We start from the raw sequence: 12,991 nt of genomic DNA, 5'->3' as shown, positions 1-12,991 counted from the left end.
TACCCCAGGAAGCAGAGGGGACAAGAAGAGAGGAATCACCAGGTTGGGGAATAAGAGGAAATAAGCACAGACCATGTGACAAGATGGGAAGTGGGATAGGAAACAGAGGGTGAGCTGAGGGACAAGTAACAGCGTGAACCTAAGAGAAAAGGAAGATGGTAAAGATGGTGGTTGCTTGCCTAGGGCAAGGGAATGGACCAGAAGGTTTCAGCCAACATGGGGCAGAGGGAGTGAGAGAGACCTGTCAGGGGGTCTGAGACACGGGGCCCAGGAGCAGCAGTGGTGTATTAAGGTAGTTATTAGAAGAGAGGGAGGGAAAGAGAAGAGATATGAAATAGGGACCAATACAGGGGAAGAACAGAAGGGGGACTCATATAAGAAACGGACACCATATGGGGGGAAAGATATAAGTGATGGACAGCAGAGGCAGGGAGGGGGACTGGAAAGAAGAGGTGGGGTGGGGGAAGGGGTCAAAGCGATTAAGTGAAGAAAGCAAATGAGACCCAGGGATTGCATCTCACTTCTCCAGAGTCCTAATGAGGGCCAGTCACCCTCAGGATTTCTACCCGGCCCTTGTCCCCACCCCTCAATCTTACTTGCATCTCCCCCCCACCAAACCAAAGAAAACAAAAAACCACTTGATCCTCCCCCTTCTCTGGTGTCCCCTCCCCCAACCCTTTCTCTCTCTCCTCTCTTCCCTCCATCTGGACCCCCCACCCCCCTACTGCCACCTTCTTTCTCCATCTGGCCCCTTCCCTCCCTCCATCCTCCTCTCTTTTCCTAAGTCCTACCACCCTAAGCCCCTCACCACATTCCCTTCCCACCTTCTTGGTCTCTCACGCCGCCTGTGTTTTCATTTTCCCCCTACCCTCTCCCAAGACCGTGCCTCTATTTCCTTGGTAATTTCTTCCTCACTCTGCTCCCAATCCAAACCATTTCTGCAGCCTTTCCCCAAACTCAGTCCTCCCTTCTCATTCATCCCTTTCTGACGCGCTTTCCCCTCCATCATCTTCCCCTAAGCCCCCTTGAAAAGGCCCGTGTCCCAGCCCCTCTATCCTACCCCTATGCCTCTAATCCCTCCTTTCCCACTGTTCCCACCTCTGCCTTCCCAGCCCTCCCCTCTCCCTCCATTTCAGCCGCTCCTTCCCCTCGGTGGCCCCGGCCCTCCCCCGCCCGCTGCCCCTCCCCCTCTTACCCCCCCATTTGGCCCTCCCCTCCCCTTACCACCACCGTACCTCTGAAGGGGGCATAGGACATCGCGGGGATGCTCCCCCGATGGATGGAGGCTCGAGACCTGCTCATCAGGCCTGAGGGGGAGGGGGCGGGGGGACGGGGGGAGAAAAAGAAGAGAGAAAGAGGGGGAGAGAAAGGGGGAGAAGGAGGAGGTGGTGGAGGAGGAGGAGGAGGAGAGAGGAGGAGAGAGGAGCGGAGAGGAGCAGAGAGGAGGAGAGAGGAGGAGGAGGAGGAGAATAAGAGCCAACGGCAGCAGCGGCAGCAGAGAGAGGGGGGGCGGGGGAAGCGAGCTAGAGAGGAGAGAGCAGGAGGAGGAGGGAGAGACTGCAGCCCCCACCCCTACCCAGGGAGACCCGGAAAAGGATAGAACGAGGGACCCCCTGACTCATACACACCAGGGAAGTCCCGTAGAAGCTGACCCAAGACCCTCAGACAGACCCCAGACCCAGAGAAAGATACTTCATCAGCTCACCCCCCCCACCTCCATACTCAACAAATTGGGTCTCACAGATCCAAATCTAGAAGGAAAGAGACCTCTGGGCTCAGACCCCACCCCCCTAAATTAAAGAAAGGAGTCAGGGACCAGAATATGAGACTCTAGTGTCAGCAAGGTTCTCCAGACCCACGTAAATCTTATTCGAACCCTGGACTTGTAGTTTGGGAGACCCAAAACAGAGACCTAGACCCAAAGAAAAAGATGAAGCCAATATTAGAAAGAGCCCCAGGCCAGAATTAAATTTTAGAATCTAGCTAGAGGTAAGAAACCCCACATTCGTATCTCAAAGAAACTGCAAACTTGGGGATGAAGGAGAAGACATTTGGCTGACCCAAAGATGAAGATGACCACATAGAGACCTAAAATACATTACATCTAAGATGTGAGTTAAACCGATTGTGAGGTTCAATTTCCTGAAACAACTCCCCAGGTAACTCAGACCCTAGGAAGGGCCCAAATATTGGACCCCCACCCCCTCACCTACAGGACGCAAATATTGGACCCCCACCCCCTCACCTACACACACAAGGATCTCTGAGACCCCCCCCCAACTCAAGAAAATGCAGAAGCCTAACAGGAGCCACCTATGCCAAGGACCCCAGACCTTGGAGGGAGGGCTAATATTTGGGAGGCAGAGCCCTTTTTCTTTCTGTCTCCTCCCTCTTCTCTGGCCTCTCACTGGTCCCCTCTCCATTTTTGGGTCACTGGATGTGTTTAGGCTCCAGGGAGGTTATGTAGGGCAGGTCCTGGCTCCTTGGGGGAATGGATGAAGGTAAGGAGACCCAAGACCGAGAGGTGGGCCAGTCCTGGGGAGAAGAGTCAGCAAGGGGGAATGAACAGGGCCATCACTCTGAACTCTAACCAGCAACTCTCATTGCTCCTCCCCTCTCATTTGTCAGTCTGTCTAAAGCTTTGGGCTCTGGGTATCTTCCATCACCCACTAGCCCATTTACAGGTGTCACCCAGTGCTTTGAAAGGTGTCTTTCCTCACCCAGCCACGGCAGTGTCAGGTCTGAGCCTGCCTGATCACTGCCCCCTACCCAGGGACAGCTGGCTTCTCAGCTCGGTGCTAACGCAAGGGCGGTGGCGGGGGGGGGGGGCGCACTGTCCCCACCCAAGGCTGCCTGTCAGCGCGGGGAGGGAGGGGGGCTGTTACTAGGCACACTCCGGAGCTCAGGACAACTCCCCGGCCCCAGCCTGACGCAGCGACAGCGCGGGTCGCCAGGTCTCGCGTCACGTGGCCCCCGAGGCCGGCCGGCAATTGGCCTCGGCTCGCTGCTCCTGAGGCGGCGCCACCTGAAAGGACAGGCCTTGTCACGTGACGGCGGGTCGCCGCAGCGGCGAACCCTGCCAGCAACCGGCTGAGGATTCACGGAAATGGGCGGGCCGCTGGGGCGCACGACCTCAGATAAAGCTGCCGATTGGTCGGAGGGCTCGGCGCCACGCCCCCTTAGGAGGGCGGGGCTATGAGGCCACTTGAGAGCCGGGATTGGCCAGGTCTGGAGACTCCGAGAAGGCAGGGCTGCTCCTGTCACGTGGTGCGCACTGTTTTCGCGTAACGTGGCTACTGCAGGTAAGAAGAGGCCGCTCCGCCGGGGCTCGGGGTCCTTCGTCCGTGCAATGAGCGGCCATTGATTTCTTCTTTTCTCTACCAGCGCGGGCTGCATGAACTGGGGGCGGGCGCCCGGCGTTTTGCTCGGCGGAGGGGTGAGTCTGGCCCCGCCTTTTCCGGTCTCGAAGTCTCACCGAGCTTCTGCCGCGGAACAGAGGAGCTGTCCCAAGTTTCTGGGCCTTTTTTTTTTTTTTTCTTCCTGGTGCAGAAAAGGCAGGGCAGAGGCTTGGTGTCGGCCCCAGAAGGCAGCCCGGGTGCAATTTCCTGGGGCAGTTGTGGGGACACTGAATCCGCCCTCCCCCCTGCTCCAGGCCACGCTGCTCCTGTCGTTTCTTTGGATGCCAGCGCTACTGCCGGTGGCTTCCCGCCTTCTGTTGCTACCCCGAGCTCTGCTGTCCATGGCTTCTGGAAGCCCTCCGTCCCAGCCCCCTCTGGCCTCGGGCTCCGGCTACGTTCCAGGATCAGTCTCTGCAGCCTTTGTCACTTGTCCCAACGAAAAAGTCGCCAAGGAGATCGCCAGGTGGGGACCTCGGCCAGATGACCTAGAGGGAGTGTTGGGGTTAGGGGAAGGGTGCTGTCTCCGGGCCGTGCGTGCGCACTCTGATCTCGCTTCCCCCTCAGGGCAGTGGTAGAGAAGCGCCTGGCAGCCTGCGTCAACCTCATCCCGCAGATCACATCCATGTGAGTTGTCAGTTAGAAACGGAAATCTACCTGGAGGGGCTGAGAGCTTTTTCTGGGAGAAATCTTCCTTTCCCAAGACTTTGTTCCCTTCTTTCTCTGACCTCTTCAGCTATGAATGGAAAGGAAAGATCGAGGAAGATAGTGAGGTGCTGATGGTGAGAAAATTCCCTGCCTGCCTGGCTCCTTTGACAACTCTGGCCCTCTCCTGACACCAGTTCTCCACCCCGTTGGTTGAACTATGTCTGTCTTTGCCCTTTAGATGATTAAAACCCAAAGCTCCCTGGTCCCTGCTCTGACAGAGTTTGTTCGGTAAGAACTTTGAGATTTTCTTTTGGTGGTGGGGTTGGGGGACGAACCAGGCAGGGCCTTGAGTATTCCAGACACACACTCTGCCACTGAGTGAGAAACCCCGCTCCCCGCCTCCCCCCCAAAGCTCTGAGGTGGACACTGTGTGGTGGGACTTACTGGGGAGTCCAGGGCTGGTGTCTTAGTGGGTGTATCTTTGGGTGTCCGAATAACCTCACCCTATCACTTCGCAGATCTGTGCACCCTTATGAAGTTGCTGAGGTGATTGCACTGCCCGTGGAGCAGGGAAATCCCCCGTATCTGCACTGGGTGCACCAGGTCACAGAATCGGTTTCAGGTTCTGGCACAGCCCTACCATGAGTCCTGTTCCTCTGTTTTAATGCCCCCTGGCTTCCATGTGATGACTGAACCCCCAATAAATCCTCTCCTGCTCCTGATGCCTTTTCTCTGTGACATGGATGTGGTCTGGAAGATCGAGAGCGCCTCTTGTCAATCGTTCCAAATGACTCATGCCTACTAGGTTTATTTAGCTTTATTACAGTCATACAGTCTGGAATCCTGGACCACCCAACCCCCGCCCCCAATCTCTAATCCCAGGGGTTAAATAGTCTTAAAAAATATCTCAAAAGCTGTAACAAAATAACATCAAAGGAAATGAGGGGGGCATTAGGAGTCATGAAGGGGCAGAGAAGAGGACCTCTTCACTCCCCTGGATTCCAGCCTGGGCAGGAGGGAGAACCACTCCCTGTCTCTCCAGGTACATCCCAGCTGTAGGTGAGGTCAGAGGTCAGGGCATGAAAGTGCCAGTGTGAATGGGGAGGGGAGCAGAAGCAGGCTGTCAGAAGATGCCCCCCCCTCCCCACTCAACTAGGTACTGCACAGAGCCGTCAGGCCGCACTCTTCGAGCAAGGACCCTGACAGGGTCCCCCCGGGACAGGTAGCTAACCCCACCTCGGACTCCTCCCCCAGTCCCCGGAGACAGACTACGGCACAATGGAGAAGGGGGTAGTGAATGTCTGGAAAGTCCTGGGGTCAGGGCTGGGACCGAGGAAGACGAGGCCGCCACTGAGTGGGGTGAGCTTTTAGGGGTGTCTGTGGGGAAGTCAATGTGAAGTCCCAGAGGTGACCTGGAAGACAGAGGACAAACAGTAACCAGACAGGCTGGAGAGGTGTGGGTGGGTGGCAGGCGGGCAGGCAGGACTAATGCTCCACTGGGCTTCAGCGGACTAAAAGCCTGAAAGGAGGGAACTGGTGTCGACGGGATAGACTCACCTATCTGGGGGTTCACTGTCCCCAGAGGTCCCTGCAGTGCTGGCAGAAGGGTGGAAGGAGGCAAACATCCGGATGGGGCTGCTGAGGTTGGGACAGGCAAGTCAACACCTCGAGCAGGGAAGCGCAGTGCTCACATACTCAGAGCTGGGCAGAGGCTGCCTCTGCAAGGCTCTTTGGAACAACAACCCACAAGTGAAGGCGGAAAGGGAAAAGAGTTGCAGGTGACAGAGTCTGGAATGACTGGGGCACATCTGGACCAGGCACTCACCTGGGCAGACAGCGGGCGTCTGTGGGCCGGAAGTTGTAGCCGCTGCTGCCCTCATAGCTCTGGTTAGGGCTGGGGGGTGGTGGAGACACCGAGGCCTGTAGGAGAAGGCAGAGGGGCTGTGAGGTGACCCTGGGTTCCTTCACACCCCCTCCGGTTTGCCTCATGGAAATTCCCTGCCCGTGTACCTGCAGGGCCCTCTGCTCCCGGGACCCATGCCGACTGTGCGCTGCCGTGGGTGGCCCCAGTTCCTCCACTTTCCCCTTCTGCCTCCTCCTCAAGGGTTCTGGCTCCGACCTCCATCGTTTCCCCAGGGGACGTGAGACCCCTCCCCCAGGGCCCTGCCCTGAAGGGAAGCTGTAAGAGGCCTCTTTATCCCCCCAGCCCCCTCCCAGGCACCCCAGACCCCCATTTCTTTATATGCACCCCCAAACAGATCCTTGAGAATTTTCCCCATCCCCCCTGGACCAGTGACCTGGTGGGGGCTCCATCTCCAGTGAGAAGCTCCACAGGAGGAGGGGTCCGAGCATGGAGACCAAAAAGACATTTCCTCTTTTTAATCTCCCTCCCTGAAATGAAACTGGGACAAGGGGAATGTCGGCAGGTCCATGCTGTAGCAAAGTTCCCCTCATCCAGACTAGCACCTCACCCCTAAGCCTCCCTCTTTTGACTCACCGGTCCTTGTGGCTGTTAAGAGCAGAAAGGAGCTGGGAAGAGCGCTCTCCCTTGGGAGTGTCTGAGAGCTGAAGAAGAGGGTAAATGGGTCAAGGAAGCAGACATTCCTTGTCCCTCCCACCCCAGTTCCCACACTTTAGAACCCTTACCTCCCCCAGGAGCAGACTGTCCCAATTCTCAGAGGTGAAGGGGAGGATCTCTCGGTCAAAATCAAAATATTTCTTCTTACAGCAAACGCTGAGGTGGTAGAGGACAAGATGGGCCACATCCACCCTGGAGGAGCATGGAATTGTCAGCAGCGGCGGCGCTATCAAAGTCAGGGGTCATAGGGTAACATGGTGGACAACAGAACTGAATCCCAACCCATCTCACCAGCGAAGCTGCAGCCTCCGGACCTTCTCAGGGCCACCCCGGCACACACAGCACTCAAATTCATAGAATCTGTACATGGGCCAGGACAGAGGATGTACCTCACTCAGCCCTCCGACCCAGGCTGCAGAGGACTGCGGGAGAGCACGGGTGGATGGAGGCAGGAGAGCATCCTAGACTCCTGAGCATGCGTGCGTGTCTTGCGTGTCTTACCTGTCTCCGTAGAGGAGGGGCTTGCTCAGACACTGGGTGCAGGCCTCATGGAACCACTGGAGGCAGCTCCGGCACTGCAGCATTTTCAGGTTCCACCTGGAGGGGAAGACAGCACTTGTGGCCCTCAGACAGCCTTCTTGAAACCACAGGGCCCCCTTGCCCTGTTCACCCATTTGTCCCGGGCTCTGCCACCACAACACCCCCCCATCCCATAGCTTGACAACACCCTTTCCACGCACTCTCCAGGGCCTCCACAGTAGCAGTAGCTCTGCTGTCTGTTGCTCAAATGTGCAGCATCCCAGTCCAGCCCTTTTAATCCGTATGGCAGGGAGAGCTTCATGCCCAGCATGGCCCGGGCATAGGGACCTTTCTTCAGTGCGCCTCCCCTCTGCAGAGGGACAGATGGGAGACCTCAGAGAGGCAGGAAGGAGGAGAGACCACAGGAGGCTCCCACACAGGGGCAGAGAGGCGCCTTTACCTTAGTGGCGATTGCAAAGACACACTGGCGGCACACCCAGGATGCACCCTCTCCTTCTCCAGGGGCCGGGGCCCTGGGAACGTGACAGTCCTGGTGATAAGCTGAATAAGGACAATGTTGAGGGTAGACCACTGTGTTCATCTAAGTCCTGCTGTGTGTGTTATCCTGACACTGCAGGTGAGTCAACAGGCTCCTCACAGCTGAGGGCCTAGCCCAAGGAAGCCCGGTTAGAAAGGTAATGTAAGCCTCTCAGCTTTGCATGGCCTGGGTCACCTGATCTGTGGCTCCCTCGCCCTGTTCTGAGAGATGTGGTGACAGGGTGAAGACTGGCCAGGACAGGAGACATAACTCATGCTATAAGGCAGGGCTAGTGGCGACCCAGAAGACCCAGGGCAGACTGCACCACCTAAGTATCCTGGCCTCTCACCATGGCGACACTTCTCACAGCTGACCAGCCGGTTCCCAGGGACCACGGTCTCAGAGCGACACACACAACAGAGCAGCTCCTCCCCAGGGAGGGCAGCTGTGAGGGAACAAAGTGTCAGGAGGCCTACCAACAACCAGTGTCCCCACCCACTCCAGCTTCGGCTGTCACAGGCTTCAGTCTGAAGGTCTCACCTGGGCTGATATCCTTCCATAGAACCAGAAACTGGGAATCGTCCTCAAACTGGACCAGACACACCTCTCGAGCACTGTCCACCTGGAATGGATGCCCAGTGATGCTAAAATGGGAATGAGAACTGACTGGAGACTGGGAAGGCAGTGAGATCAGAGGTAAGTCTTACCTTTTTGATGGTACCCAAGTACAGCAGCCCATCAGTCCATCTGGCCAGCACATCTTGGCCTTCCCAAAGCCGAGGCCTGGGGCCTGAGGTGGGAGCAGGGGAAGCCGGATCCCAAAGAGAGGGGGCACCCAAACGGCTCAGCCGGGGGAGCTGCGCCATTGCATCCTGGGGGGGCCTATTCCAAGACAGGATGGTTAGAGTTCTGGGTGCTGAGAAAGCTTCCCTGAGCTCGTTGTTTTCTGTTATGGATAAAGAAACCCTGTTCCTGATGGAGCAGCTCCAACCGCCCCAGTCTTTTAATCCTGAGCCCTATAGAGGTGGGTCGCTCTGGTTAGCTTCTAGACTCAACTCCTTTCCATCTCCTCTGCCTCGTTCTGTAGTTTCCCAGCTCCTAGGAACTCAGGTGAAAAGATGTTTGCAGAATCAAGGTTACCGCTTAGCTTCACCTTGCCCAGCTGTTTACAGGGATCCTAAATGGGGCAATCTGTTGCCCAGAGATGTTTTGGGAGCTTTTCCGAAGACATTTCCCGAGTAGAAACAGCTGCCTCCCCAGGCCTGTGTGTCTTATTTAGAACCACCACCCTGGTGCCAGGTTATGTTAGGTCACCCTCAAATTTGGGATTCTCTGACCCGGGATTAGAACTTCCCTTGAGTGCCCCAGGAGGGGGGCGTGTCCCTGTCCAAGTCTCTACTCCCCTACACTGTCAGTCCAAGGAGGGACTTGAGTCGCCCCAGCACAGACCCTAAGCTGAGACCAGGAGGCTCTCCACCCCTTCTTCCTCACCGACCCCCAGCTCCCTGCCCCCCTCTCCAGGCCTCCCGCCTTCTCCTTACCGGTGACAGCCGGGGCAGCTGGAAGCCAGGTAGGGTCAGACTCAAGAGACCTGGATGAGTCTCCGGTGCGGGAAGACTGAGTGTGAGCGCCGGGGGGCGTGCAGGCGGAGGCCAGGGGGTCCCCGGGCCCAGCCCCTCCGTCCTGGCGGCTCTGGGGCGTATGACGCAGCAGCCAAAGCAGCAGCAGCGGCAGGAGGAGTCGACAGAAGGAGGGAGGAGAGTGGAGGGTGGGGAGCACCAGGGGGAGGAGAAGACAGAGGGACGGGCAGGCAGCACCTCCCTCACCTCCAGCGGGCCCGGAGGGCGCTGCGCTGTTGGGGGCGCGGCCGGTCGCGGAGGTCGAGGAAATCCCTGCAGCCCCTTTTTCGGATGGGAGGCTTGCTCTGAGGTCAGCAGGAAATAACCTTCTTGGCAGCTAGCCTGCAGGTCAGGGCCGGGCCCCGCCCCATGCCACATCCGTTAGCTGCCCCGCCCCCGTGGCCACTCCAAGCTCCGCCTCCGCACGCGGCACCGCCCTCCCCATTCACGCTTCCTGTCGCCCCGCCCTTCTGCGCACGCGTAACCCCGCCTGCGCGCCGCACCTGGGCACACGGCCACTCCTCCGGCCGCGAGAGCACTGGTGTAGCTGTGCTCCTCCAGGGAGGGAAAGGACAAGGGGCTATTGGGAACTAGTACTGAGTTGGTGACGTGCCCACACCAGCCAATAGGCACTAGGCGGTACGGAACCATGGTTCGAACCGGTGGGCAAGGAAAGGAAGAGATTGTGGAGTGCACTGGCACTCACACCAGACAAGAGCATTCCTGTTCGGGGCTGGGGCTGGGGCTGGGGCCTGGCAGTCCTGAGAAATTGTTAAGAGGGCCGGGTGCTGAAGGGTAGAGAAGAGGCATCAGGACGGCAAAGTGTGCCCCACCAAGTGAAAGCCCATAGCCTCACTCTGCAAAACACATCACAACGGACATTTGTACGTGCTTACGGTATTTACTTACAATACCTTCCTTTGGCAGCTAAAACCGTTAAGTTAATAAAACCGTTAAGAGCTGTAACAAGGGCCGGGCTGGGAAGATGGCTGGGCGGTTAAGAGCACTGACTGATTTTGTAGAGGACCCACATGGATTCCATAATCCCAGTTCCTGAAGGACCTGAAGCCCTGTTCTGAACTCAAGGAGCAGGAGACATGCACATGGTGCATGCATACACTCAGGCAAAACAACTGTACACAATTTTTTAAAATCTAAGATTAAGAAAAAGATTAACGTACAAAAGATTATTCTTTATTTATTACATAATAAATACCCAATAAAATCATGTCTCAACCCCCACCCACCCCCCACCGAATAAATACACACTAAAACAGAGACGCATGCGCACTGGCTTGCAAGGGAATCAGGCTCTGGTTCCGACTTCACTTCTTATTAGCCTGAGCAGTACCAATGACACACTGGTTCACCTGTGGACCGATAAACAGGGTTACACAAGATCAAGGTTTACAGATCAGAAGCCTTCCCATCCTGCCCCTGCGCTGGGCCCACCATCTGAATCTCTGGCTATGGAAGCAGGTTCAGCCTGCTCCCCTGGAGGGATGGTGATGCTATGTCCACTAAGCCTGGAAGAGACCAGAAGTCTGAAAAGTCGAAGCTTTATAGTGCTGGCTAGTTTTTATGTCAACATGACACCGGCTACTCTTCATTTGAGAAGAGGGGACCTCAATTGAGAAAATATCCCATCAGATTGGCCTGTGAGCAAGCCTTTTCTTAATCAATGATTGATATTGAAGGACCCAACCCTATGTGGGCCACTGCCTCCCCTGAAAGGTGGTTCCCTAATGAGGTGTGTAAGAAAACCAGCTGCGGAAGCCAAGAGGAGCAAGCAGTAAACAGCACTCCATTATGGAGTTACTGATCTGACATCCCTGGACATGGACTAGCCCTTTCTATTTCACCTTGTTTTTGATCATGGAGTTTTATCACATTATTAGAAAGCTAACTGAGACACCTACACAAAAACTACAGTAGCAGAGAGGTTGCCATTTTCAGCAACACCCTGGACTAGACACANCAAAGCTCTCCTACAAAATCCTGTCAAGACATTAAACTCCTTTGAAAACTAGGGCTCCTGGGGCTGGTGAGATGGCTCAGCGGTTAAGAGCACTGACTGTTCTGCCAGAGGTCCTGAGTTCAATTCCCAGTAACCACATGGTGGCTCACAACCATTTGTAATGAGATCTGATGCCCTCTTCTGGTGTGTCAGTGACAGTACACTTACATACAGGAAATAAATCTAAGAAAGAAAGAAGAAGAAAGAAGAAAGAAAGAAGAAAGAAGAAGAAAGAAAGAAAGAAAGAAAGAAAGAAAGAAAGAAAGAAAGAAAGAAAAAAAAAACTAGGGCTCCTGAGAAAAAAATCACCACAGAAGAGAATTGGAGACATAGACTACTAGATACAGATCAAAGGACACATGAGCGGTGGGATTTTTATTTAGTGGTAGAGAGCTTGCCTAACCCAAAGAAATGAGACAGGAGCTAACTTGAAGNTGTAGCACTGTGATGATCAGGAAGAGTAAGTGGAAAGACGGATGGGTGTCAAGTATGTAAGCACCTATAATGCCTGCCCTCCTCATAAAAGCTTATGGGCACATATGGAGTCACTCAGGATAGGAACTGAGTTCCTATTTAATTGCTAAAAATGTGGGAAAGATTACCTAACTATTGGGGAAAAAATGGCACCAACTAGACTTGTCCAATGCAGGGTTAGCACAAACCTTCAGTTGGTCAAGGACACATTGTGAAGGACGCTTTATAGTGCTGGCTAGTTTTTATGTCAACATGACACCGGCTACTGTGTCAATAATGAACACCTATAGAGGACTCAGCATCTTGAGGCTGGAGAGATGACTCAGTATTTAAAAGCACTAGCTCTTGCAGAGGACCTGGATTCAGTTGTTAGCACCTATATGGTGGCTCACAACAACCCACTCCAGTTCCAGGAAATCCAATGCCCTCTTCTAACCTCCTCAGATACCAAGTACAAATGTGCAAACATTCCTCCGCAGGCAAAACAGTCACATGAAATACAACTTTTATTTCTTTTTTCTTTTTTTTCTTTTTGAGACAGGATTTCTGTGTGTAGCCCTGGCTGTCCTGGAACTCACTCTGTAAATCCAGGTAGCCTCAAACTCAGAAATCTGTCTGTCTCTGCCTCTTAGGTGCTGGGATTAAGGGCATGTGCCACCACACACGCTAAATATTAATAAATAAATAAATAAATAAACCCATTATTTTGGGGCTGGAGAAGCGGTTCTGAGATTGAGAGCACAGGCTGAATTCCAAAGGACCTTGGAACCACACAGCAGCTCAGCGCTGTCTATGACTCCAGCACCAGGGAATGCAGCTTTCTCTTCTGGCTTCCTTAGGCACCAGGCACATATAGTGCACAGATACACAAGCACACAAAATACTTATCAAAAAAAAAGAGCTGCATGCACCTTTTCCTATACAGCATGTCTGCATGCATGTTTCCCTACACCTCGTGCATGTCCACCTCGGCACAGCACATTCCCATGTCAGCGTCCTTCACAATGTGTCCTTGACCAACTGAAGGTTTGTGCTAACCCTGCATTGGACAAGTCTAGTTGGTGCCATTTTTTCCCCAATAGTTAGGTAATCTTTCCCACATTTTTAGCAATTATGTATTTTACAGTTAGTCCATACCTTTAACGCTTAACAGGCTACAGCTATTCTAACTCTGATATGCACACCTCAGGCCTCTGCTTCACG

The 12,991-nt window shown here is 54.6% G+C and overlaps 4 protein-coding genes across 10 annotated transcripts in view; 1 reads left to right on the top strand and 3 right to left on the bottom strand.

Moving 5' to 3' along the window:
* The window catches only part of Syngap1 (synaptic Ras GTPase activating protein 1), a 30,925-nt gene extending 29,430 nt beyond the window's left edge, over positions 1-1,495 (bottom strand). For 4 of the 5 annotated variants that reach the window (XR_003835301.1, XM_029471476.1, XM_021149517.2 and 1 more), the window contains exon 1: positions 1,236-1,302. Coding sequence is in view for 4 of the 5 variants with exons in the window: in XM_029471476.1 (XP_029327336.1) it covers positions 1,236-1,302 (67 nt within the window). In the remaining variant the exon portion in view is untranslated. Of the gene's footprint in view, positions 1-1,235 lie in introns of all 5 variants that reach the window. The other variant, XM_029471477.1, reaches the window with a different exon arrangement.
* Positions 1,496-3,194: 1,699 nt separating this feature from the next.
* On the top strand, positions 3,195-4,765 carry Cuta (cutA divalent cation tolerance homolog). 2 transcript variants are annotated; one of them, XM_021186513.2, is made up of 7 exons: positions 3,198-3,302; positions 3,385-3,436; positions 3,653-3,861; positions 3,963-4,022; positions 4,132-4,177; positions 4,282-4,331; positions 4,562-4,765. In XM_021186513.2, the coding sequence occupies exons 2-7, from the start codon at positions 3,395-3,397 to the stop codon at positions 4,686-4,688; spliced, it is 534 nt and encodes a 177-aa protein (XP_021042172.1). In that variant the 5' UTR covers positions 3,198-3,302; positions 3,385-3,394; the 3' UTR covers positions 4,689-4,765. The 2 variants fall into 2 exon arrangements, with proteins under 2 accessions (XP_021042173.1, XP_021042172.1); XM_021186514.2 differs by lacking the exon at positions 3,385-3,436 and having other exon boundaries at positions 3,195-3,302.
* An 80-nt stretch (positions 4,766-4,845) lies between these two features.
* Positions 4,846-9,687, bottom strand: Phf1 (PHD finger protein 1). Of its 2 annotated transcripts, none has more exons than XM_021186183.2 (15): positions 9,220-9,687; positions 8,386-8,560; positions 8,219-8,300; positions 8,028-8,123; positions 7,601-7,701; positions 7,362-7,510; positions 7,123-7,218; positions 6,913-6,981; positions 6,690-6,813; positions 6,541-6,608; positions 6,341-6,445; positions 6,054-6,222; positions 5,869-5,963; positions 5,601-5,681; positions 4,846-5,455 (listed from the first exon to the last, which is right to left on the bottom strand). In XM_021186183.2, exons 2-15 carry the CDS (start codon positions 8,542-8,544, stop codon positions 5,167-5,169), a joined length of 1,683 nt encoding a protein of 560 aa, XP_021041842.1. In that variant the 5' UTR covers positions 8,545-8,560; positions 9,220-9,687; the 3' UTR covers positions 4,846-5,166. The 2 variants fall into 2 exon arrangements, with proteins under 2 accessions (XP_021041842.1, XP_029327249.1); XM_029471389.1 differs by having other exon boundaries at positions 5,601-5,678.
* An 880-nt stretch (positions 9,688-10,567) lies between these two features.
* Positions 10,568-12,991, bottom strand: part of Kifc1 (kinesin family member C1) — a 15,749-nt gene continuing 13,325 nt past the window's right edge. Inside the window, exon 11 of the mRNA XM_029471407.1 lies at positions 10,568-10,667. Within this exon, the coding sequence (XP_029327267.1) occupies positions 10,623-10,667 (45 nt within the window). The 3' untranslated portion in view covers positions 10,568-10,622. The remainder of the gene's footprint in view (positions 10,668-12,991) is intronic.

The sequence above is a fragment of the Mus caroli genome, chromosome 17 (genome assembly GCF_900094665.2).
Source record: "Mus caroli chromosome 17, CAROLI_EIJ_v1.1, whole genome shotgun sequence".
In the NCBI taxonomy this organism is placed as follows: domain Eukaryota; kingdom Metazoa; phylum Chordata; class Mammalia; order Rodentia; family Muridae; genus Mus; species Mus caroli.
Note: the sequence above shows the minus strand (reverse complement) of the source record. Positions and strands in the feature narration are given on the sequence as shown.

Coding starts and splice junctions, on each gene's coding strand:
- Cuta (XM_021186513.2), top strand. CDS start 3,395: ATGAACTGGGGGCGGGCGCCCGGCGTTTTGCTCGGCGGAGGG. Junction 4,178..4,281: donor AAGATAGTGAGGTGCTGATG/GTGAGAAAATTC, acceptor TTTGCCCTTTAG/ATGATTAAAACCCAAAGCTC. Junction 4,332..4,561: donor GCTCTGACAGAGTTTGTTCG/GTAAGAACTTTG, acceptor ATCACTTCGCAG/ATCTGTGCACCCTTATGAAG.
- Phf1 (XM_021186183.2), bottom strand. CDS start 8,544: ATGGCGCAGCTCCCCCGGCTGAGCCGTTTGGGTGCCCCCTCTCTTTGG. Junction 5,964..6,053: donor GGGAGCAGAGGGCCCTGCAG/GTACACGGGCAG, acceptor CTTCTCCTACAG/GCCTCGGTGTCTCCACCACC. Junction 5,682..5,868: donor GACGCCCGCTGTCTGCCCAG/GTGAGTGCCTGG, acceptor TCCCAACCTCAG/CAGCCCCATCCGGATGTTTG.